The sequence below is a fragment of the Neomonachus schauinslandi genome, chromosome 6 (genome assembly GCF_002201575.2).
Source record: "Neomonachus schauinslandi chromosome 6, ASM220157v2, whole genome shotgun sequence".
Lineage (NCBI taxonomy): Eukaryota > Metazoa > Chordata > Mammalia > Carnivora > Phocidae > Neomonachus > Neomonachus schauinslandi.
Genome location: NC_058408.1, coordinates 97388004 through 97412532, shown reverse-complemented (window position 1 = coordinate 97412532; position 24529 = coordinate 97388004). Strand labels below are relative to the sequence as shown.

The 24529-nt window shown below is 42.0% G+C and overlaps 1 protein-coding gene across 1 annotated transcript; it reads left to right on the top strand.

Annotated features, from left to right (window-relative positions):
* Window positions 1-852: 852 nt before the first annotated feature.
* PBLD (phenazine biosynthesis like protein domain containing) lies at window positions 853-22139 on the top strand. The gene is made up of 9 exons (XM_021699956.1): window positions 853-936; window positions 11335-11434; window positions 11796-11894; window positions 14751-14860; window positions 14946-14975; window positions 17743-17831; window positions 18102-18280; window positions 20898-20960; window positions 22027-22139. Exons 1-9 carry the CDS (start codon window positions 853-855, stop codon window positions 22137-22139), a joined length of 867 nt encoding a protein of 288 aa, XP_021555631.1.
* Window positions 22140-24529: the final 2390 nt, after the last annotated feature.

Genomic DNA, 24529 nt, shown 5'->3' with positions numbered 1-24529 from the left:
CTCCCTGGAAGGAGCCCTCCACCCTTTCTCATGTGATAGTTAGATGACAAAAACTAGATTGGTGACAGGTGCCTGGAGGGTTAATCAGATTAGAACAGAGCCAACAAGCTGCTAAAACCCCTAGACTTAGAAACTCTAGTGGCAACCCTCTCGGGTCCCCTCCCTCTTCAGGAGCTCTGTGCTAAAGCTCAATAAACTTTGCTTTGCTGCCCACCACTCTTCGTCTGGTCTACCTCTTCATTCTTCATGCAGTGTGACCAAGAACTGCGAAAACTGAAGGAAAAGAAATCTTGCAACACATCCCCTTGGACATTTCAAGCACTTCATTAAAAACATAACCTAAGCTAGTTTGGCTACTCTAAGAAATGATATGATTATGTTCTTAAGTATACATTCAGTATAAATATCAATACAAAATTTGAAAATTAAATATCCTATTAATCCAGTATTTTATTTTATTTTATTTTAAGATTTTATTTATTTATTTGACAGAGAGACACAGCGAGAGAGGGAACACAAGCAGAGGGAGTGGGAGAGGGGGAAGCAGGCTTCCCTCTGAGCAGGGAGCCCAATGCGGGGCTCGATCCCCAGACCCTGGGATCATGACCTGAGCCAAAGGCAGATGATTAACGACTGAGCCACCCAGGAGCCCCTCATCCAGTATTTTAAAACAAATTCAATTTAGAGACTTAAATATTAGGGGATCACCTATCTTTAAATGTAGGTGTACTGGAGTCATTGCTTGACCTGGGTCGTTGGTTGCTTCTGTACACCAAGTAAAACATTAACTTCCTGATTTTTTGCAACAAGTAGAAGTAGAGCAGGCTACCAGCAATTTTGGGAGCAAGAAAAATGAAGCTCCCTGTTTTTGTAGTAGATGCATTTACAGCAAAAGCATTTCGTGGGAATCCTGCCGCTGTTTGCCTCCTAGAAAATGTAAGTACTTGGTTTTGAAGTGCAGTATCTGAAATTCTAGATTCCTGTAGAACCAAATATTTCTTACAAAAAAAAGAAATTAGATCCACCTGTTTGTCTTTGGTTCGTGTTCTTTGTCAAATGATATCAGCAATGTTCATGCCTGCGAGTTGATTTTGACCAAACTATATGATGAGAATGCTTGCACCCAGATACTTTAAGTCTGGAAAAAGAAAGATTTATGTAAGGAAGAACTAAAACCAATTAAAAAAAAAATACACAGAACTCTTTGCTAGCCATCAGGTTTTCATTTAGTGAGCACCAAATGTGAAGGCAAATGAAATTAGATGAGTTTTATGTGACTGAACATTGCTGATACTATATTTAACGTAAAAGATTTTAGCTGGATATCTTTAACCTTACCTATTTCAGACAATTAGAAATTCTTTTCAGGACAAGCAAAAAACATTTTGCAAGGAATTAAATTATTAAGTAGAAGGAAGGAATTAAGCTCTAATATAGGGAGAACTGTTTCCTGAAAGTCTCATTTTTAAAAATGGCTCTTGAGGGGCATCTGGGTGGCTCAGTTTAAGTGTCTGACTCTTGATCTCAGCTCACGTCTTTTTTTTTTCAGCTCAGGTCTTGATCTCAGGGTCATGAGTTCAAGCCCCGGTGGGGCTCCATGCTGGGCATGGAGCCTACTTAAAAAAAAAAAGAAAAGAAAAGAAAAGAAAAAAACCCAGCTTTTGATTAGGATAAGTATTAACAGAATAGTTAAATATTCATTTGTGTTGGTACCTGGCTATTAGGGAACAAGCCAAGGAGCCCTTCCACTCAGAGCAATTAGTTCAAGAGTAGATTAGCTGAGAATTATTTCAGAAATACAGTAAGCAATTGATGGTTTTAAGTAAGTTTTACCAATTTGGGTAAAGTGTGTGTTGGGGACTTCAAGTGCAGTGAATGTCAAGCTGCACATGAAAATCACCCAAGGAGCTTTAAAATTCCTATGCCAGACTCTCTGGGGGTGGGAGCCAGGCAGCATTGTTTTTTAAAGTTCCCCAAGTGAGTCTAGTGTGCTCTCAAGACGGTGAATGGCTGGGGTTTTACTGAGATGGATGAATACTGTTGGTTGAGTCCTTGGTACACTTATTTTCTCCCTCAAGCAGAGCAGCAAAATGGTGATGAAGAGTCCTCGTCTCACCTTAAGAATACATTCATTACACAACCTTGCAGCTGGCATTTTCCAACCATAAAATGCGGAAAGTAATAAAGTTAATAGGCTTTATCAAGTAACACAAGAGCTTGGGAGGATTAGTGAGAGAATGATTAACAAGAAGATTCTGAATCGTGAACATTCTTTAGAAACAAGCTGGCAAACAACTTCATGTCAAGGAATTGTGGAAATGACTGAAATTGCTTGTCAAGAGTCTTAGTATATTTGTTGCATGTCTCCATGTAGTATTCTTGAAGAGTTCTGAAAATAATTTCAAGTGATTTTCATATTGTTTTCACCAGATGACAAGAATTAGCATTATTCTTCAACTTATTCCTTTTACTTTCAGTATACTCACTGTACACCAGAGCCTTTCTCTCTCTCTCTCTCCAAATATATTTTATATGTTGTTTATATATTTGGAAAAACTAGGATACAGAAGTTTTTTTTTTTTTAAGATTATTTATTTATTTATTTGACAGAGAGACACAGCGAGAGAGGGACCACAAGCAGGGGGAGTGGGAGAGGGAGAAGAAGGCTTCCCGCTGAGCAGGGAGCCCGACGCGGGGCTCGATCCCAGGACTCTGAGATCATGACCTGAGCCGAAGGCAGACGCTTAACGACTGAGCCACCCAGGTGCCCCAGGATGCAAAAATTCAAGCAAAGAACTTAGCATAGTTCAAAGAGATCTGCCTCAGTAAGAATGGAAGAAAGAAAAAGAAAATAAGGAAGTCATGATTCAGGGATACTTTCTTTTTCTTTTTTTTTTTTTTTAAAGATTTTATTTATTTATTTGACAGAGAGAGACATAGCGAGAGAGGCAACACAAGCAGGGGGAGGGGGAGAGGGAGAAGCAGACTCCCCGCCGAGCAGGAAGCCTGATGTGGGACTCGATCCTGGAGTCCCAGGATCATGACCTGAGCCGAAGGCAGTCGCTTAACCGACTGAGCCACCCAGGCGCCCCTCAGGGATACTTTCTAGAGAGTCTCCCAATTCACTTCCGAGCTTTGGATCTATGGTACCAGGCTAATTTGGTGGCCTGTCAGGGACAACTGAATAGATAATCTTTGATGGCCTGTCAGGGACAACTGAACAGATAATCTAAAGAATAATTCGCTAGTTTTCAATTCTGTGGATATGAGAATCCTGTTCTCCTGGAGGCTAATTTGGCACTTTCCCCAATTCATAATCAATAAAAATTCTAGTGGAAGGATAAAATGTGGTTTATGCCCTTGGATTCTTTTTTTTTTTTTAATTTTTTATTGTTATTTTAATCACCATACATTACATCATTAGTTTTTGATGTAGTGTTCCATGATTCATTGTTTGTGCTCCATGCAGAATGTGCCCTCTTTAATACCCATCACCAGGCTTACCCATCCTCCCACCCCCCTCCCCTCTAGAACCTTCAGTTTGTTTTTCAGAGTCCATCGTCTCTCATGGTTCCTCTCCCCCTCCGATTCCCCCCCTTCATTCTTCCCCTCCTGCTATCTTCTTCTTTTTTTTTTTTTTCTGGGCACAGTGGACACCTGAAACACCTAGAGAGAACACAAGTAAACTCAGGAAAATACCAGAGACAAATAAATGCTAAACCTTATAATGTTGCCCACAGTTCAGTAGGTGTTTAGCCTATCATTACCGTATTCTACAAATATTTATCGACATCTACCACAAGCCAGCTTTGGGGTAGGGATAGGAAGTACAAAGATTAGTAAGTTTGTCTGCCCTTGAGGTGCTCAAAGTCTAGTGAGTGAAACAGACATGGAAACCTGATCATTATTCAATAGTTATCACAGAGGTTAAAAGATCTAATGGTACCAGGTACAATAGGGACTCAGAGAACAGAACAGTCTTGGATTTTACAGAGGAGAAACTACTTAAGATTTTAAGTGAAGGGCTTCAGAGGAATATTCTTGTTTTGTTTTGTTTTGTTTAAAATTATTTAAAAATTTGACGAGATGAGACTAATCACAAAAAAAAAAACTTGGTGGGGGCGCCTGTGTGGCTCAATCGTTAAGCGTCTGCCTTTGGCTCAGGTCATGATCCCAGGGTCCTGGGATCGAGCCCCGCATTGGGCTCCCCGCTCAGCGGGAAGCCTGCTTCTCCCTCTCACACTCCCCCTGCTTGTGTTCCCTCTCTCACTGTGTCTCTCTCTGTCAAATAAATAAAGTCTTAAAAAAAAAAAAAAACTTGGTTGACAGACTAAAGACAGGCAATTGCACTTTGAGTTGTTTGAATACTTGAAAAAAAGGACCCCCTCCTCCTCCTCCTCCTCCTTTTTTGATAAAGACTTCTGGAAGGAAAGGAAAGTAAAAAATTCTGGGTAGCAACATTCCAAGAGCTTCTAGAATATTATAAATTTTGTTCTGTTTTCTTTTCTAGACAAGTCCATTTTTAAATTTTCACATGAGTAACTTATAACACTGTACATTAGCTGAAAATAAAAACAGATTAAGGGCTAAATGGAACATGGAACAGATATTTGAAAAAAAATTAAAACCTTAAAAAATTGATGGTGTCCTCAAGTGCCTGAAAATCTATTTGACAGTAAAGATCATGTAGAGGCATGGAAAATATATAGAAACAATATTAAAAAAAAATTTTTTTAGGGTAGGAGGGGCAGAGGGGGAGAGAGAGAATCTTAAGCAGGCTCCATGCCCAGCACAATGCAGGGCTCGATTTCACAATCCTGAGATCGCGACCTGAGCCAAAATCAAGAGTTGGATGCTTAACCGACTGAGCCACACAAGTGCCCCTAGAAATGATATTTAAAAAAAAAATTTATTTATTTATTTGAGAGAGAGAGAGAGCAGGAGGGAGAGGGAGAGAGAATCTGATGCAGACTCTGCACTGAGCTCAGAACCCGACATGGGGCTTCATCCCACGACTGTGAGATCATGACCTGAGTCGATATCAAGAGTTGGATGCTCAACCAACTGAGCCACTAGGTGCCCCTAGAAACAGTATTTTTAAAAAGGAAATAGATATGTTACTTTGAAGGCTATATAAAAACTACAGGAACTCATGACCAACTACTTGAATAGGTCAGAGGGCTGGGGTAATGCTAAAGGGTGATATGTTGTTTACTTTTCTGTCAACCAGCTTTAATCAGTGAAAATAACGGGTAGGGAGCCCATCTTTATTCTTCATATTCTAACAAAGCCTCAAGTTGTTTTGTTTTGCTGTTCTTGTTCTTGCTATTGTGTGTCTGTGTTTATGTATATGTAGGTGTGTGTTTAGGGTGGGGTTTCTCAACAGCGGCGGTGTTGAGATTCTGGACCGGGTAATTCTTTGCTGTGTGCGGCTGTCATGGGCAATGTTGGCGGAATCCTTGGTCTCTGCCCACTAGATGGCAGCAATCTTCCCGTCTCCCTCCTGTCACGACAACTAAAAATTGCCTCCAGCTGAGAACCACTGTGTCAGAGGACCTTTGCTAAAGATTTTATTTATTTACTTATTTACTTATTTATTTAAAGAGCATGAGCACGGCAAAGGGCAGAGGGAGAGAGAGAATCTTCAAGCTGACTCAGTATCAGGTGCGGAGCCTGATGCGGGGCTTGATCTCAAAACCTTGAGATGATGACCTGAGCCGAAACCAAGGGTTGGACGCTTAACCAACTGAGCCTCCGGGGCGCCCCTCAGAGGATCTTTTCTAAACACCAGTTTATTCTTGGGTTTTCCTGTTAAAATTATCCATAAGAACAACTTCGCTGTGTGCCTACTGTATACATTTGTTCCAATTCAGCTGGCATTTACTGGCTATGTACCATGTGCCGGACGCTACGCCAGGATCAAATATAATATTCACATCTATGCATTTTTATTCTTTGAAACACTAACCCAATCATTTCCAGAGACAGCAAGGAGGATTGGCTTTGCACTTTTAGAGGAATGCCTAGTTTTAGTTCCTAAACTACTTGCTGTTCCAGTTTTCCTGGTTAAATTTAGAGAGTAACAAAAGCCTTAAAAAAAAAAAGCCTCTTTGCAGCTTGGTATGTTATGTATTTAAGGAAAACCGAGTATATAGCAATACTGTGTTCAGTTTGTGCTTTAACTCATTTGGGAAAGCTTATGATGCAGTGGTTATTTCCAGACTTGGTGCCCTTCCTTAGAGGATCCCTGGCTCTGTGTGCTTACACTGGGTCAGAGGCTCCTGGGGGTTCTAGGGGGCTCCAAAGTTATATCTCATTTTTATGCCCAGAAAAGGCATGATGAAGAGTGCAGAGAAGATTTTTCCAGGGCATTGAAGGTTTTCTCTTGCCCAGTATTTGAGGAAAAAGAGCAGTGCAAGGGAGGGGGAGATGCTGATGTGGGAATTTATTTCACTGGCTTCTAGAACATAACTCTCAGCTATGGCTATGGGAGCAATGACTTCAGGCAAGTTCAGCCAGATACTGTGCTAAAGTGCTTTTTATATGTTATCTCATTTAACCCTTACATCGACTCTAAGAGAGGGTCTTGTTTTTTTTTTTTTAAACTAATCTCCATGCTGGGCTTGGACTCACAACCCTGAGATTGAGAGTCACGCTCAACTGACAGCTACTCAGGCACCCTTAAGTTTAGGTCTTATTATTATTATCATCCCCATTTTACAGATGAAAAGACAGGCAGAGGAAGGTTAAGTGGCTGACTTCAGGATCCCACCACAGGTCTGTGTGACTGCAGATCCCATGCTTTTAACCCGTGTCCTCCCCTTTTATGTTCTCCCATGGCATCCCTTACTTTCCAGTTGGTAGCATGCGTTGCTCTTGGTGTAATTCATTCAGTGCCTGTCTTCCTCACTAGACTGCATATTCTATGAAATCTTATCCTATTCTTATTCCATGACACATGGCTTAGCACATGAGAGGCACTAAATAGCTATCTGTTTAATGAAGGTAAATCTATTAATTAAATTATGGCAAGATCTCTTTCTAAGAGTTCTAGCTGACTAACAACTACTGATCTTTTATTGTCATTGGTGAGTTGGGGTGGTGGGGTGTGCAAAGTGAGTACAAGCTTTGAGTTCTATGATGGAGCTAGAGAGACTAGGCACCCATAAGAATCATCAGGAACCACTGAACACAGCCTGCAATTTGAGTGCTGCGTTGTATGGACATAACTTCAAAATAGGAAATCCAAGTGCTTCAGAAGGAATTTTCCATTTCTTCCTGGATGATTTAGATCTTTCCATATCCAAGTGCTTTTCCTTTGCTGGGATCTATTTATAGCAGAGGGACAAATGAACAAGGACTGATAGCAGGACGGTCATGTTTAGGCTGTCATATTTCCAAGCTGCCACAAGATGGGAGTATTTTAAAACTTTGCTCTGACTTTCTGATCATTAATGTTTGTGGGCCATATAATGATGAAACCTCAGTGTCCCAATGCAGCACACTGGAACTCAGAAAAACAAACATGGCTGTCTTTGCTGTCGGAAATTTGACTCATGAGATTGCCAAAGGGAAATGGATATTAGAGCAAGAGAATTCACAGTTGTTGGTGTGTAACTGTTATGTGCTGCATTTGAAAATAAACAACTTTAGTGTAAAATGAAAAAAATGACTGAAACAAAAATTTAGTTTTTTGCCTGAATGCAGTCTCTTTTGTTTCTCAAGCTCCCCAAATTGAAGCAACTTTAGTCTTCTAATGATTCACCATTATCTTGGCCTTTGGTTCCAGTGTAGAAATTCGACTGCCTGTGATGCATATTGAGGACGGCTACTATCAAACTTTCTACGGCATCTCTGGCCCCTCAGGCAAATAGCAAGTGTGTTTTAAGTGTCCTGGGACAGAGATTAGTTACAGAAATTCAAATACACCAAGGTAGAGAGGACAGAAGAGCTGATGGCCAGTGAAGTGTGTATTCTAGCCGATGTGCAAAAAAGCCCAACTGCAAAGAAATCCATTAACAATAGACGGTGAGCTTGGCTACAATGGGGGATGCTTTAATGCTTTTTGAGACTCTTGTCCTAAAGGTGGAGGGAAGCAATAGACCAGGAAAGGAAGGACGAGGATAGGGAGTTTGGCCAGATCACAGAAGGACTAGCAAGCACTGCAGGTTCCTGCAGCCACAGCGGCAAATCCAGAAAGACCAACACAGGCTTTTATTTATCACCCCTTCAATCACCACCGAGGCCTGTGATTGCACACTCTGCAGGAGGGACTTAATTGGCTCCCAGCTTCTCTCAGGTGTTGTATGCCCAGGCACGTGGGCCAGTTTCCACACAGAACATTCAGTGAGCCGAGAGAAGTGCTTCTTAACATTGTTGCCCTGTTGGCTAGGATGCCCAGCAGATCCCAGCCCCTCTACTCAGGGGGTACGACTCACTCCCCGGGCCCACAGGTGTGGCAGATGTTCATGCCGCTTCATTCCTACCATCCTGGTTCTCCTTACCTCGGCTCACAGAATCCTAGCATGTCAAAGATCTAACAGAAGGAGAACAGAAGCGAGGTCAAATGACTTGCCCAAGAAGCAACCCCAACGCAAAGCTCTCTGCCCACATTTTCCTGTCCAACTCAGCCAAATATGCTCTTTTTCTAAGTCCACCTCACAGCTTCATCTTTAAAGTCCTAGAGTATTTATTGTCAAATCTGTGTCTCAATTACATACTCTCTGGTGTTGGTCACTGGTACTTTCTGATTCCCTGCAAGATGCTAAGCCCCTTGAACACGGGGTCGTATCGTAACCACCAGAGCTTCTAAACTTTAATGTGCACATGGATCACCTAGAAGTCTAGTAAAAAAAAAGGAAATTCTAAATCAGAAGGTCTGGGGTGGGGCCTGAGACCCTGCATTTCTAAGGCATTCCCTCCGTAGTGGTGTTCTACTTAGCACAGCACTTGGTAGCTGACTGCTGCTTTCCTTTAGAAACACTGCAGGAATCTGTCTTATCTGATAGACATTGGTTTTCCTGTCTGCAGTGTGTTCAAGGGGTAATAAGAGTTTGTCTTTGTTATGGGGAGGCAGAGTGGTGTGGCTGCTTAAAACATGGGTTTTGAGCCACTCAAAGAAAAAGCTAATATTTACCAAGTACTTGCTTTGTGTTAGGCACTGTGATGAGCACTTTATATGCATTATTGGATTTAATCTTTTGAAAGAAAAATGCTAAGTAAAACACAAAACCATTGTGTTATGTTTGGGCTTTCAGACAGTAAATATCAGTTGCTTAAGTCATTTCTCTCTCTCTAGGACTCCACATCGTCTATAGATTTTGAAGACAGTGCCCTTTTAAGAAAAGCTTAGTAAGTCCGCTAGGATTTTTATATCAGCTGATAGTTTATTTATTTATTTATTTATTTAAAGATTTTTATTTATTTATTTGACAGAGAGAGACACAGCGAGAGAGGGAACACAAGCAGGGGGAGTGGGAGAGGGAGAAGCAGGCTCCCCTCTGAGCAGGGAGCTTAACGACTGAGCCACCCAGGCACCCCTCAGCTGATAGTTTAAAAATCATGACTGATTTGTCACAATAACCAGCGTTTTGTGCCTTATATGAATATGTGGAAAGTGTTTCAAAAGAATTTGAATCAACTGAAAGATAATGGGTGTTTAACTTGCATAAGTCAGTTAAGTGAATTATGAATTTATTAGTATAAAGTTATAAATCTTATTTCTGGGTTTCGGGGTCTCAAGAATACTAAATTTGGCCAAAGCAAAAAGGCATTTGTCTTGAGACTTCTTTAGAATTCAAAATATAACTAGCAAGTATTTGTTGATTAAAAATTTGATTTTCATTCTCTAAAGGAAAACTCATATTTCTGACCCATTTTTTTTCTTGAGTTAAGAGGAACGTGTGTGCATGTATATATATGTATTTGTGTGTCTCCACAGGAACTCTTTCACCTAAGTACTATTGTCCTCATTTTAAAGGTGTGGAAACTGGAGCTCCATGAGATTAAATGACTTGCCCACTCTTACACTGCTACTAGGACCTGACCCAGGATACAAATTCACATTATTTTCTTAACCATTTATCTTGAGAAATTAAGAACTACAGAAAAATTTCAAGAATGGTACAATGAACATCCTATATTCATCCCATCCTAGATTCACTGGTTGTTACCATTTACAAAGCCCACATTCTTAACCACTCTACCATTTATTTGGCATATTGTGACCTTAGGATATTACACAACCTCTCTGTGATTGATTTCTTTATATGCAAGTGGATAACAATATCTATTTTGAGAGTTTTTTTTTTTTTTAAAGATTTTATTTATTTATTTATTTATTTATTTGAGAGTTAGGGAGAGAGAAACAGCATGAGAGGGGAGAGGGTCAGAGGGAGAAACAGGCTCCCCGCTGAGCAGGGAGCCCAATGCGGGACTTGATCCCAGGACTCTGGGATCATGACCTGAGCTGAAGGCAGTCGCTTAACCAACTGAGCCACCCAGGCGCCCTATATTGAGAATTTTAAAGATGAAGATGAAGTGGGGTGCCTGGCTGGTTCAGTCGGTAGAGCATGTCACTCTAGATCTCAGGGTAGTGAGTTCAAGCCCCATGATGGGCATAGAGCTTACACATACAAAACAAGTAAAAATGAAGATGTAGTGAATAATGTATTCTCCCAGCAAATGTTTATTGAGCTCCTACCATTCTGGATGAATACAAGGTATAAGTCAGAAAAAAGCAAGATAGTACATTGTATGCCCTCATAAACTCAGATATTGGGGGACAGACAGTGAAGGGACACAGTGGGTAAATTCAGGTGGTCTAAGCACTGGGAGGAGACAAAGCCTTTAGACAGAGCAGCTGGAAGGCTTCCTGGTGGAGGTGACCTCTAGCCTGAGGCTTGACTCATAAAAAGGAGTGAACCGTGTATAGATGGGAGCAGAATGGGCCAGCCTACCTAGAGTGGATGCTGAAGATCTTTTTATTCCACAAAAAAGGGAGATTGTGGAGTTTCCCTTTGTGGAGATTGTTTAGAAGAGAACATATGCTCTCAGGTAGACTAGATAATAATCTGATAAAAGATAGGGCTGGCCGGTAGGTTTTTCAGAGTCTGTTCTAGCTTTGTGCATCTACAGCTCTTCATGGAGAGCTACAAGCATAGATCTCTGAGAAACAATCTTTGTAAAAGTGTCTTGACTTCCTTGTCAATTATTTCCTTTGAGGCATGTAACTTTTAATAGTAATAAGCTGTGTTATTAACTAATGGCAGTTGCTGTCCAAGGAAGTCTGATTTGTGTTTCTGGAGTCTCAGTGAACTTTTGTTTCTAATTTAGAAATTGGATGAAGACATGCATCAAAAAATTGCAAGAGAAATGAACCTCTCTGAAACTGCTTTTATCCGAAAACTGCACCCCACTGACAACTTTACACAAAGTAAATATGCTTTTTTTTTTTTTTTTAAGCCATTCTTGGACGGTACCAGAAACTGCTTTTCCAGTGGGGGAATGATATTTCAGAGAGATTTGCATGCAGACAGGAGAGAAGGTGGGGAGATTCTGATTTGGTTTTCAGTTTGTCTGGGGAGAGCAGATGTTGAGTAATTTGAATGTTTCAGCTCCAGATCTGGCACCGGGGAGCCCTAGGATGCTGGCCTAGACTTCACTCTTCCTTCACAATGCATTTCAGTTATTAATCATGCTAGGGAAATATTGAGAAAAGAATAAGAAAATGAAAAGTTTGTGACCCACTTGTATGGGAGTGATCTCATCTCTCGTTGGCTTTTCCTCCTCTGAAGGTTCCTGCTTTGGATTGAGGTGGTTTACGCCGGTGAGTGAGGTTCCCCTCTGCGGCCACGCTACCCTGGCTTCCGCGGCTGTGCTGTTTGAGAAGATAAGTAATGTGATTTTCTTTTATGAACCTGTCACTCAGCAAATAGCAAGTATTTTTTTAAATTCTCACGCTTTGTGATGAATCAAAGTCCCTGCTATCAAGACATTACAGAGTCTATTCATGTTATTCATGATGCTGAAACAAATACAGCCCCCCGAAACTTTGGCCTTTCTGATTATGTGCCAGGCCTGTTGGAAAGCTCTGGTCGTTGCTCCCTAGAATGCCATTTTATTCTGAACGGGAGCTCTCTGGTCTCTGACCAACACAGGAGGGGAGCTTGCAATACACAATAGGCGTCTCACGTGATGTGGCATCGGGGAACCATAAGTCACATTTTGCTCCAAATATGTCCCCACCCACACTGAGATTCATTTCACAAGAGCTGCTTCTTCTTCTTCTTCTTCTTCTTTTTTTTTTTTTTAAAGTAAACTCTACGCTCAACATGGGGCTTGAACTCACGACCCCAGGATCAAGAGTCACATGCTCTATGGACTAAGCCAGCCAAATGCCCCTCACAAGAGCTTCTTTACTTTGAAGTTTAAAGATTCATGAGCCACGGCTATATACATTTCCCTTGTGAAGAGAGGATGCTGCACCTCAGTCCTACCAGTTTTCATCTTCACTACATTTAGTATAATAAAGATCAGGGCTCTGTGGCAATGAGCCAGGCAGAGGAGAGATGCCCAGAAATGCCCTAAAAGTGGAGATGGAAGCAGCCATGAATAGGTGTAGACAACAAACAGAAAGTTAAGCAAGGAAATATACAGGATGATACGACAGAGTGTAAGAGTGTAAGTGGGCAGAGCAGCATTGGAAAAGGAGGTTCTCTGGGGAGTTACTTAGATGGGGAGGGTACGGGGAGGTGTTACAGGGCGAGTTCCCCTGGGAAGCACATTGCATGCTGGGAGAATTGTGGGCAGTATTCTTGGAGTCAATATTGGCAGGGAGTAAAGAAAGCAGAATAGAACAGAGGGACACGTTGAACTGCGAAGTGGTAGCAACAAAGAAAGGCGTAGGCCAAATCCACAGGGAGATCTGAAACTGCAATGATCCTTCAAGTAGTATAGTTCCAAATAGAAACAAAGGTGCAGGCCTTTATACCCTCCATTGATCAGCCTCCAATGCCCAGAAAAGCAGCCTGACTTCGGGTAAAGTAGCTCTACTCACCCAAGGGCGATTCACAGAGTGGGACTCAGCTGAGAGCAGTCAGTCACCAACACCCCTGGCAGCTGGGGCAGGGCCTTCAGGCTGCGCCTGAGAGCAGGTGCCTCCTTAAATGCATGCCTCTGTATTTCCTTGCCTCGCTAGTCCTGGCCTTCGGAGGGGAAGGTTGAGATGCTGGACCGCAGCATCCACTAGAGAAGGGGACTGTCAGGCTGAAGAATATCAAGCCATGTGTGCAAAGAATTAGAGTGGGAGGAGGAGTATTTGGGCAGAGGCAGCAGCAAATGCAAAGCTCCTGAGGAGTAGTCTGTATACCTGGAGTGGCTGGAGTTTCCCTGGGGTGGTTGGGGGTGCGGGGGGTGACTGGCAGGAGATAACATTGAGGCCCCTCTATAATGTAACCCATGATATGTCTTAACAAGATAATTTTGGTTTCTGTGGATAGGGGACAAGAATGAGGGCAGGCAAATACCCTGAAATATTGCTTAGGAACTCAGTCTTGAAAAAAGATTTTACTGAAGTTGGATTGAGTGCCTTTTGAAAACCCCACATTGTTTGGTGTGGGGCAGAGATTTAGAATAATAGCCTTCAGATCGATCCCCCACAGGGTGGTCTTAAGGTTTGATAAGATAAAATATGAAAAAATGCTTTGCAAATAATGATGTCTTCCACCATTTATAATGAGAAAAATTAAACTTTGGGCTCTGGAGTATACATTTTATATTCAGTGAAAGTTAATCAACAATGCCAAATTTCCTTACCTTTTAGATATGGTTAAGTTTTACAGAAATATTAAGGGGGGAAAAAGAATTAGGTCACAGATCTTTGTTTTCACTGAAAATGTTACCCACATTGAGGTCAGATAAGTGGTCCAAGTTGTATCAGTAACATGAAGGGCTAGTATACCAGCATTTGCGGTCCAATTTTTAAATAAAAAATTTATGTGTAGCTTGGTTTATTTAGGGTAAGCTTGATTTGTTTCTAGTAGACTGTATTCATAATTTGTATATTCTTTTTTTTTTAAAGATTTTATTTATTTATTTGAGAGAGAATGAGAGAGAGCACATGAGAGGAGGGAGGGTCAGAGGGAGAAGCAGACTCCCTGCCGAGCAGGGAGCCCGATGCGGGACTCGATCCAGGGACTCCAGGATCATGACCTGAGCCGAAGGCAGTCGCTTAACCAACTGAGCCGCCCAGGCGCCCCCATAATTTGTATATTCTATTTGTCATCCCCTTGGCATATTTTAGACTGGTATTATTTGTAACAATCTAGTATTATAGGTGGATATTTAAAATCTGCATTAGAAAACACTGTTTCATCCCTATGAGGTAGGTTTAATTATTACCCCATTTTACTGATGAGGAAATTGAGGCTTAAGGAGGTTAAATAATTTGCTTAAGGGCACAGTTAGTCAGCATAAAGGAGCTGGCCTTTGAAGCCTTGCAGTATGATGTCAAGTCCAACCAGTTTTGTTCTTGGTTCTCAGGTGAGAAGCTGGTGGGGGCTATCTCTACTCTGGACCCCAGTAACCCAAACCTGAACCCCTCCTTTCAGGAAAAGCCAGGGAATCTAAGACAATGCAGTAGTGATCAAAACAGATGTGCAAATATATAACAAAGTTTATTTTCCTATTTCTTGATTTCCTTTCAGAGAGTTTTCTGATTGACAAAGTAAGACTTTTTTTTTTTTTGCCAGAAAACGTGAATAACACTCTAACCTTTGTCACTCTGAGTGGGGAACTGAAGGCCAGAAGAGCAGAGGACAGTATTATCCTGGATCTACCTCTTTATCCTGCCCACCCCCAGGTCAGCTCTTTCTAACTATTGCCATGAACCATATTAACTGACAGCTTGCGTGCCTGACAGTGGTCTTGTCTTTTTCCCCATCTAGGACTTCCATGAAGTGGAGGACTTGATAAAGGTTGGTGAAAAGAATTAAACCTAAGCTCGTGTGATTTGGTCATTTATTGTTTGAACACAAAGGTTCAGTACCATTTGGGAGCACCCGGGTGGCTCAGTCAGTTAAGCATCTGCCTTCGGCTCAGGTCATGATCCCAGGGTGCTGGATCAAGCCTGGGTTGGCCTCCCTGCTCAGCAAGGAGTCTGCTTCTCCCTCCCTCTATGCTCCTCCCCCTGCTTGTGCTTTCTTTCTTTCTTGCTCTCTTTCTCTCAAGTAAATAAATAAAATCTTAAAAAAAAAAAAAAGATTCATGGCACCTGGGTGGCTCAGTCGGTTAAGCGTCTGCCTTCAGCTCAGGTCGTGATCCCGAGGTCTTGGGATCGAGCCCCTCATCTCCCTCTGCCTCTTTCTCTCTCTCTCTGTCTCTCATGAATAAATAAATAAAATCTTTTTTTTTAAAGATTTTATTTATTTATTTGAGAGAGAGAATGACATAGAGAGAGAGAGCATGAGAGGGGGGGAGGGTCAGAGGGAGAAGCAGGCTCCCCGCTGAGCAGAGAGCCCGATGTGGGATTCGATCCCAAGACCCTGGAATCATGACCTGAGATGAAGGCAGTCGCTTAAACAACTGAGCCACCCAGGCGCCCCAAATAAATAAAATCTTAAAAAAAAAAAGATTCAGTACCATACGACCCCCAAAGATAGGCCTTCTATCAGTATAAGCGTTCCAGCCTAAGCTTGGATGAAAAGTGCATGGTGCATTTGAGGTGTGAATTTTAATGTTGAATCTATTTGGTGAGAAGCTTGAGCAGTCGTTCCTGGCTCTTCATTGCCAGATTAGCCTCCGTGAAGGAAGGGGGAGGAGAGACTGCTGTGTGGTGGGCCGAGCGTGAAAGCAATGGAAACTGCTGGGCAGGGCGGCCTGGATTTCTGTGGTGGAGAATGAGGCTGAGGTGAGGGGCTGTGCTTTGATGGAGGAGGACAGGAAAGCTCGGGCAACTTGAGAGAGAAGGCGAGATTCATAGCCTGGCTTCCTCAAGAGGTCTAGGAAGGGGTGGTCCTTCATGAGAATAACAACGATCATGCTAATGAACATTTTTGAGAGTTGCCCCTGGGCAGTACCAGGTGCTAAGCTTTTCACATGCATCATCTCACTTAATACTGTCACTGGGTGAGGTAGGCACTACAATCGTTCTATGGGGATTCCAGGGGGCCCGAGCAGCCCTGCATGACCCGGTTCTTAGTCTGTAGAGAAGGAAGGGCCCCATCAGGATCAGGGCAAGGGCTGCAGTGAGAAAACCAATTCTCACTAAATGGTCTACCCTGGGTACCGCTGGGGTGTTTCTCAGTGAATGTTCAACTACAGCATTTATAATCTTTAGTGTCTTGCATTATCTATGTTTTTCAAAGAGTAGAAGCAAGCATTACAGATTCTGATTTTACACTCAGCCCCACCTATGGCTTGGGTTTTGGAAGACAAGCCAACATTCATAAATGAATTGCTTTAAGCAAGTTGACAAGAAAATGGACAATATTCACAGTACAGACCTTGTTCATGGTAGAAAGAACTTAATGCGGTGTCTCTAAGCTTCAGGGTCAGCATTTGTAAAGTGGGGATGATAAAGGGTTATGTATCCTGAGTATTGTTGTTTTGTGTTCCTAGAAACTGGTCATAAGATTCTCAGCTGAGAATTAGACTTTCAAATTGACATCAGAATTCATGCAGAGGAGGGCTGAATGACCCCTCGGAGAAGCTGAAAGGCCCAAGAACAGACAGGCTCTGGCTGCAAGAGTTTCCATTTCCAGAGGGAGGGACATTGTTCAGCTGTGGTCGCTGGGGTAGACAGCCGAGGCACCACCCAAAGTGGAGGGAGTCTTGGCTTTGGGACCCGGAGCATCTCAGTCCCTAAAGAAGATTAGAGAACCTGAAGCAACCTAATGATAGCCAGACAACTACCATGTAATTCTCATCTGCTCTGCCTACAGCCAGTGGGGGTGCCAAAGGGTGACTTGGAGGGGCTTCCCCCACTCATCATCCCCCTCAGCACTCCAAGTCAACAAGCAAACAGACAAACAAGTTCTAGGATATGAGCAAGATTATGTGCAGTCTCAGGTAAAGGGTGAACCCAGGTATCTTTAGAAAATGTTGCTACATTACTGATCTGCAGCATACAATCTAAGTGAAAACAGTGCTTGCCACGCAGAGCAGCATTAAGATGTGTTCTAGTCCCCAGTTCCATTCAAACTGCTGGCCCTGGGTCCTTGCCATGTAGAATCTTCTAGTTACTGCTGCTGCGACTCCACATATATTATTTCATTTAATCCTCACAACAATGCTAAGAAGTGGGCCTGAGGCCCCCATTTCTACAAACAGTAGACAGTAGTGATTCAGAGCTTTGACTCCAGGGCCCCTCAGACCTGGGTCAAGGTGTGTGTGTGTGTGTGTGTGTCTGTCCCTGTCCCTGGGCCTAAGTCTTGCTCCTTATTTGTGAGGAAAATGCCCATTTGAAGGATTAGCGTGTTGAGGCACATAGTAATACTTGTGAACAATGCTTTTCTTTGGCTCTTAGAGGGTGAGCTCAACCCCCTTAAGGGTCTCTGGTCTCCAGAAAACTGGCCTTCCTTGGGCAACACCTTGAGTCCTGAAACTGAACTAAAACTCTTGGGATTGGGGACACTGGGTATGCCTGGCACACAGGAGATGCTCATGAGAGGCTGTTCCCCATATAGAAGATCAATGATTTGACCCAGGGCGCACTCCTGAGGAGTTTTTGGTCTGTCTCCACAGACTGCCATAGGTGATACCCTAGTCCAAGACATCCGCCATTCTCCAGATACCCGAAAGCTCCTTGTCCGGCTCAGTGATATTTACAAGAGGTAAACAAGATTTTTGGCTTCGGCAGCACTTTGGGGAGGGCTGAGAACCCAGATTTATAGCCCTGGCTTTTTCTGGCTGTGCTAGGTCCAGTCAAACCATGATTTATGCAGTCAGAGAGTTTTGTTCCTAGGGAGGAAGATATTCTACTTGCTCTCTCCTCCCCTCCTGCTGAGCCCTTTGGGCAAAAGCTGCACCCTCACTTGCTCTACAGAGTCTGTATAGTGGTCTGTGAGATGGGTTTGTCCTAATCCATCCCATTCATGAACCAGGTCATTCCTGGAGAACCTGAAGGTGAACACACAGGATCTGCCGCAAGTGGAAAACACAGGGAAGGTGAAAGGACTCATTCTCACCCTTAAAGGAGAGCCTGGAGGGCAGACCCAAGCATTTGATTTTTACTCCAGATATTTTGCACCGTGGGTTGGTGTGGCTGAAGACCCTGTAACAGGTACTTTTTGACTTGGGTCCTGGGGAGGGTTCAACAGTGGAGGAAAGTAACAAATAGCTCTTTAAGTGCCCTTCACACGACCTTTCAGGTTGTTTGGGTTTTGAGCTGTTTTTGTTTCCCTATCTTCCCCTCCCCATTCTTTCACTGAAGTCTCGAGTGAAAACTACAGAATTAAGGAGACAGTATATATAGCAGGGTTAAACCTTCACGTCCAACAGCCTGGGTTTTCGTCCTAGCTGCTGAGCTGTTGACCTTGGGCAAATGACTTAACTTTTTTAAAAGTTTCTATTCCCCTTGTTGTGATGAGCCCTGGCTGTTACATGTAAGGGATGAATCACTGAATTCTACTCCTGAAACCAATATTACACTATATGTTAACTAACTAGAATTTAAGTAAAAACTAAAAAAATAAAAAAAATAAAGTTTATATTCCCTCCTCTATAAAGTATGAGTAATATTTCATAAGGTTATGTAAAAACAATGCATGGTAAATGCTTAGCACAGTGCCTGGCACATGATAAGCACCCAATAACTCTTAGCTATTTTAATAATAATGACAGAACTGGTTCCCTGAACCAACGCTTCCAGATCTGCCATTTGCAAAATTAAGGGGCCAATTTCCACTATAGTCACAAAGCCTTTTGTTTTTTTCAGTGACCAGCCTGTGTGATCATTGGCACCTAAATAAGATTTATTTTTTGAAGGATAAATTCCTGGGTTGTAGGTGGGAGATACAGACAGGAATAGCTCTCCCAGACCTGCCCCCAAAGTGGGTGGGATGGGTTTGGGAACATAGGTATTCAAGATCTACCAACCAGAAGCAGAGGGATGAAATCAAAGACGGGCAAGAATGTGAAGCTTCCTCCTTTCATCCTCTTAGAGAAGAGTGGGCTGAGCAGAAAAGGGGGGGATGCTTGATGGAGGAGGCTGGCGGATGGGATGGTGGTCAGGGCAGAAGGAGGCTGGGAAGAACCTCTGAGGCTCCTGCTCTGAACAGAAGACAGAGACTGGGATTGTTTCAGGACTTTGACCTAGTTACTCTATGAGAAACAAAACATGAAATTCAAAGCTCAGCAAAGCATTTTCTTAAAGACTCAGGAAAATGCCCAATGACATCCAAACAGTACAGCTTGACCTTCCCCCATGGAAAAGAAGTTTTGAGTGGATTTACATATGCTTCACAAAGATTTTAACTGCTACAGAGAGAAAGTGTTTTCCCCTGTAATAATGCTTTTCTAAAGTGGGAAGGTCTTTGGACAGTGATGATCAACCATCTCAGCTTGCTTGAGACTGAAGGATTCCCCAGCATACAGGACCTTTGGTGCTAAAACCAGGACAGTCTTGGGCGAACTGGGATGACTGGTCATCCTAGGTGGACCTCCCATGATATTTAGTAAGTTTTCCTGAAGAAAACCCATCCTTTTCTCCCAGTTATGACTTTACATTTTGTTTCTTCATTTTAATATCTATTCACTGATCTAAAACTAGGGCACAATCAAGTGAAAAAAAATGCCTCACTAAAACAAAGTTCTTTTGGCACTAAAAGCCTAAAAATGTTGGCTTGGTGGAAAATTGAACCTTTTGTCAGAGTTCCCAGTTTTCCTTGCATGTTCATCGTTGGAGGAAGGAGATACTTCCCTTGAAAGATTAGAGAAAAATTTAGGTGAAGCACTTGATCTTCCTACCATGGCCTGACAATGAACTGATAGACAGGACAAGAATTAAAAACTGCAGTTTAACTAATTCAAAAAGATATATGCACCTCTATGTTTATTGCATTATGTACCATAGCCAAGATATGGAAGCAACCCAAATGTCCATCGATAGATGAATGGATAAAAAAGATGTGATGTGTGTATATACACATACCTACACACACACTAGAATATTATGCAGCCATAAAAAAGAATGAGATTTTTGCGATTTGCAACAACATGGATGGACCTAGAGGTATTATGCTAAGTGAAATATGTCAGACTGAGAAAGACAAATACCATATGATTTCACTCATGTGTGGAATCTAAGAAGCAAAACAAATAAACAAAAAGCAGAATCAGACCTATAAATACAGAGAACAAACTGATGGTTCCCAGAGGGAAAGGGGTTAGGGGGATGGGTGAAAAGGGTGAAGGGGAGTGGGAGGTACAGGCTTCCAGTCATGGAATGAATAAGCCACAAGAATAAGAGGCACAGCGCAGGGAATATAGTCGACAATATTGTAATAGCATTGTATGGTGACGGATGGTAGCTACACTCGTGGAGAGTATAGGATAACATACAGAGAAGTTTAATCACTATGTTGTACACCTGAAACTAAGGTGACATTGTGTGTCAACTAGACTCAAATTAAAACATTAGAAAAAAAAGACCCTGCAGTTTAATTCGGCCTGCAGAAAGTGTAAAACATAGCAGATACATTATTTGGAGGAACTTATCCATAAATTCTGTGTCTTCCTTTCTATGTCCATTCATAATTCCACACTCTGCTGTGGCCCTGGCCAACATCATGATCAAGTCATTTAAGGTTTAGTCAAACCAGATAGTTGGTTGTAATTGCTTATCAATTTACCACAACGCCACCCCTGTTTTTGTATCATAACTTTTCACTTCTTTTAAGGGTCTGCACATGCTGTTCTCAGCAGCTACTGGTCCCAGCAACTGGGGAAGAAAGACATGCATGGTAGGATAGTTTTTTTTTTTATTTAAAAAAAAATTTTCTAACTTTAAGCTAGCATTCCTTCTCATATGTACCATTGATTTGAAGATGTAATAAAATGTCATGTATCACCCATATGAAAATGAAAGGTTTTACGTTGCTTCACTCTGAATCCTCTACTCAGAATATCTTCCACCCCTGTCCCCCCCAAAACACAGACACACTTCTAATACAGTAAGTGCCCAAGTATTGTTTGTTGAATAAAATTAACTGGCTGTATAACTTTGGCCCAGTGAGGTTATTTAGAATGTCACAAGTTGAGATGGGATGATCGCCAAAGTTCCTTATTGCCATTGCTAGTCACGGGATTGAATCAAACAAATTGCTTTTGAACCAAGTCCCCTAATGACTTTGGGGGGTGGAGAGGAAATAGATTGCAGCCAATGGAGGCTACACAGTTCCAATAGTCAAAGTAGGAATCTGACCCTCCAGGATGGGAGGTCTTACCTAGTGGGAGGGTCAGGCCTCTGTGACTCTGATTTGGGGATAGCAGGTTGGCTGGTCTTTCTTTGGTGAGCCTAGTTTCTCCCTTACGCCCGAACTCCAGGAAGGTGGAGACTGTTTGGTTGCTTGATAAGCACAATGGGTAAACAAGCTCCCTTTGTCCTCTTCAGACCTGGAAAGATGGGGCTCTCTCAGGAGGGCCAAGATCACCCCTCTTTATCTTTTTAAACTTCTAGTCCGTGCCTCTATCTTATCACAGGTCCTCACTTACTCCCAGACAGAAGCGGGAAGGAAGCTATGCGCGGGGTGTGTCCGGGACATTACGGGAAGTGACAGAGGAAATGACTGAGGAAGAGAAGATGTGGAGCTGTGTGTTTTGTGGCTCAAATTGTGTTTGTGGTCTCTCGGTCCTCAGAACAGGGCAGGCTGAGCAGTGCTACGGACAGAGGAAGGAATTTATTCTTTCCACTGAGCTGGGAGGGTTCTGGAGCTTGTAAGAAGAGAGAGGTCTTCCACTATGTTCTGTGAATTAGAAAGGGTGAAGACGAACAATATTAACTCGTGACTTGTTTTATGTTTTCTTTAGCCTTTCAGTGTTCCCACCGAGGAGGAGAGCTGGAGATTTCTCTGCGTCCTGATGGGCGGGTTGACATCAGGGGCAGCACTGCTGTTGTTCTAGAGGGCACGCTGACAGCCTAGAGGTGGCTGTGGTTCGATGCTGAGATTTTGAATGACTAAGTGTTTTCTGCACAAAAAGAAATGGAAGCGGCTGCCTTTACCAAACTTGCACAGCAGTTCACTTCATCCCCACATTAGAAATAGAAAAATGAAGACATATTAATGGAAATTTCATCATGCTTCCTGACTAATTAATTTATGGAGTTTTGGCTTTGCCCACGAGTGTATTTGACATAGAAGTAACCAGTAACAAAGAATGATGTTGTCACCTTCAATTATGACTACCAATCACAGAATGAGGAGTACATTTATGAGGAGTAAGATCAAATCATTTAAACTTAGGTGTGAGTATCTGATAGACTATTTTGTAGCCATTAAAAAGATGCAATAACTATGTGGAAATATTGAAAAGTATCTCATGACACAATACTAAGAAAGGGAATTACAGTGGACTACAAAATGTTAGCAATGTTATGTTTATATCTATGGACAATATGAATATATATGGACAAAGATGGGTCATGAAGATAGAAAGGTGACAACTGTTCATGTGTGTGTGTGTGTGGGGGGGGGTAAGATTGGGAGTCATTTTAAGGCACCTAAAAAATTATTTCCCTTACTGGAACACATTCATGTTCAATAACTAAAAAATCAGGACATATAACAGAATAACCCAAAAACCCAGATATTTCAAAAAATGTATATGTATTACTGTGGTGATAAAATTAAACTCTAAAAGCAATATAATATCTTTATCTTGATGTATAGTTTTAGAGTGTAACTTAAAAAGCATTCTTCTCTTACCTTAATAAAATTGGTTCTAACATATTTTCAGTTCAGTTAAATCTGTAATGTTGAATACCTATAATTGACTTTGGGATGGAGACTTTTTCAAGTCATTAACAGTGTTTGTTTAAGGTGATCTCATTGATGGCAATTCTCAGCCATCTCAAAAACTGCAAGCTAATCAGTTAGAAATGCCCGTAGTGTCCCAATTTTTGTCACCTTACTGCTACCATGCTTTCTATTTTTATTTATTTTTGCTAAGGCATGTGACAGTGAATTTATTCTAGCAGTAATCTTGTGTTTCCCCTAATTTGCAATGAAGTAAACAATTCGCTGGCTTCAGGGCTTTAGCTTAATGAGTAACCAATGACCTGCCACATAGCTCACCCCTTCTCCCAACTCATCAGTGGGTTACACCACGGTTAAGAATCACTGGAGGGTTTTCACAAAGTGCAAAGTTTTCTCCACCTTGAACTGAATTGTATGAATGATTTTATATAAATGCATAGTTGTAAGGGTCTGAATTTTATCTCCCCAATGTATGCTAAGTTCTTTTCAAAAATTATTTATTTTTAAAATTCCAGTATAATTAATATACAGTGTTATATTAGTTTCAGGTGTGCAATATACTGATTCAACAATTCTATATACCCAGGGCTCATCACGATAAGCACACTCTTAATTTCCTTCTAAGTTCTTAATAGATATTTTTGGGATACGAGTCCCTGAGGTGATTCTGAATTCTTTTTGCATGAAAGTTGCTATTTCAAACATCTGAGTTGACTTTTCATCCTATATTTTTAAAGATTTTTATTTATTTATTTGATATATAGAGAGGGAGAGCATAAGCGGGGTGGGGGCTGGGGAGGGGCAGAAGGAGCGGGAGAAGCAGACTCCCCACTGAGCAGGAAGTCCGACTTGGGGCTCGATCCCAGGACCCTAAGACCTGAGCTGAAGGCAGATGCTTAACCGACTGAGCCACCCGGGTGCCCCTTCATCCTATATTTTTAAACTCTATATTCACTTTTGTAAGTGACTTTTAAAAAATTGTCCATTTAGAAATGAGCAGTTGAGTTAGAATAGCCAGGGCAACTGATCATACTTACTGTGTTTACTGGGTCAACCTGGTCAAAGGTTGAGAGGCTGTAGGGGCCATAGAGCTCCAGAAGTAGCTGCCGAGGAAGCAGGGGTGAGGGCGGGAGAAGCATACCTAAATAGATAAATAAGAAGAAATGAAATGACATCTGTGGGTAGCAGGAGCAAAGAGCTTCTAGAATTAGCATACTGTGCAGAGTGAGTTTTTTGCTGATATAAGTAGGGCGGGTTTCAGGGTACAGTTTTCCCCTGTTTCTTCTGCTTCTGCCCACCTCTTACCTACCTGATCTTACTAAGAGTGGGCATAGGGGAATGTGTAGGGAGATTGTTAGAAATGTATCCCAGCACTCAAGTATAATGTTGCCATTGCTTGAAAAAAGTGCTCCCATCAAAGTCGGCATCCCCTGGCGTAATGAGTTAGACTGAGTTATCTTAATGTAGGAAATACCTACAAAATCACAGAGGCTTAATATAACAAACTTTTATCTTCATTCCTATCACTTGTCTAGTACAAGTCAGGAGGGGTTCTG

Coding starts and splice junctions, on each gene's coding strand:
- PBLD (XM_021699956.1), top strand. CDS start 853: ATGAAGCTCCCTGTTTTTGTAGTAGATGCATTTACAGCAAAAGCATTT. Junction 937..11,334: donor CTGTTTGCCTCCTAGAAAAT/GTAAGTACTTGG, acceptor TTTCTAATTTAG/AAATTGGATGAAGACATGCA. Junction 14,976..17,742: donor AAGTGGAGGACTTGATAAAG/GTTGGTGAAAAG, acceptor CTGTCTCCACAG/ACTGCCATAGGTGATACCCT.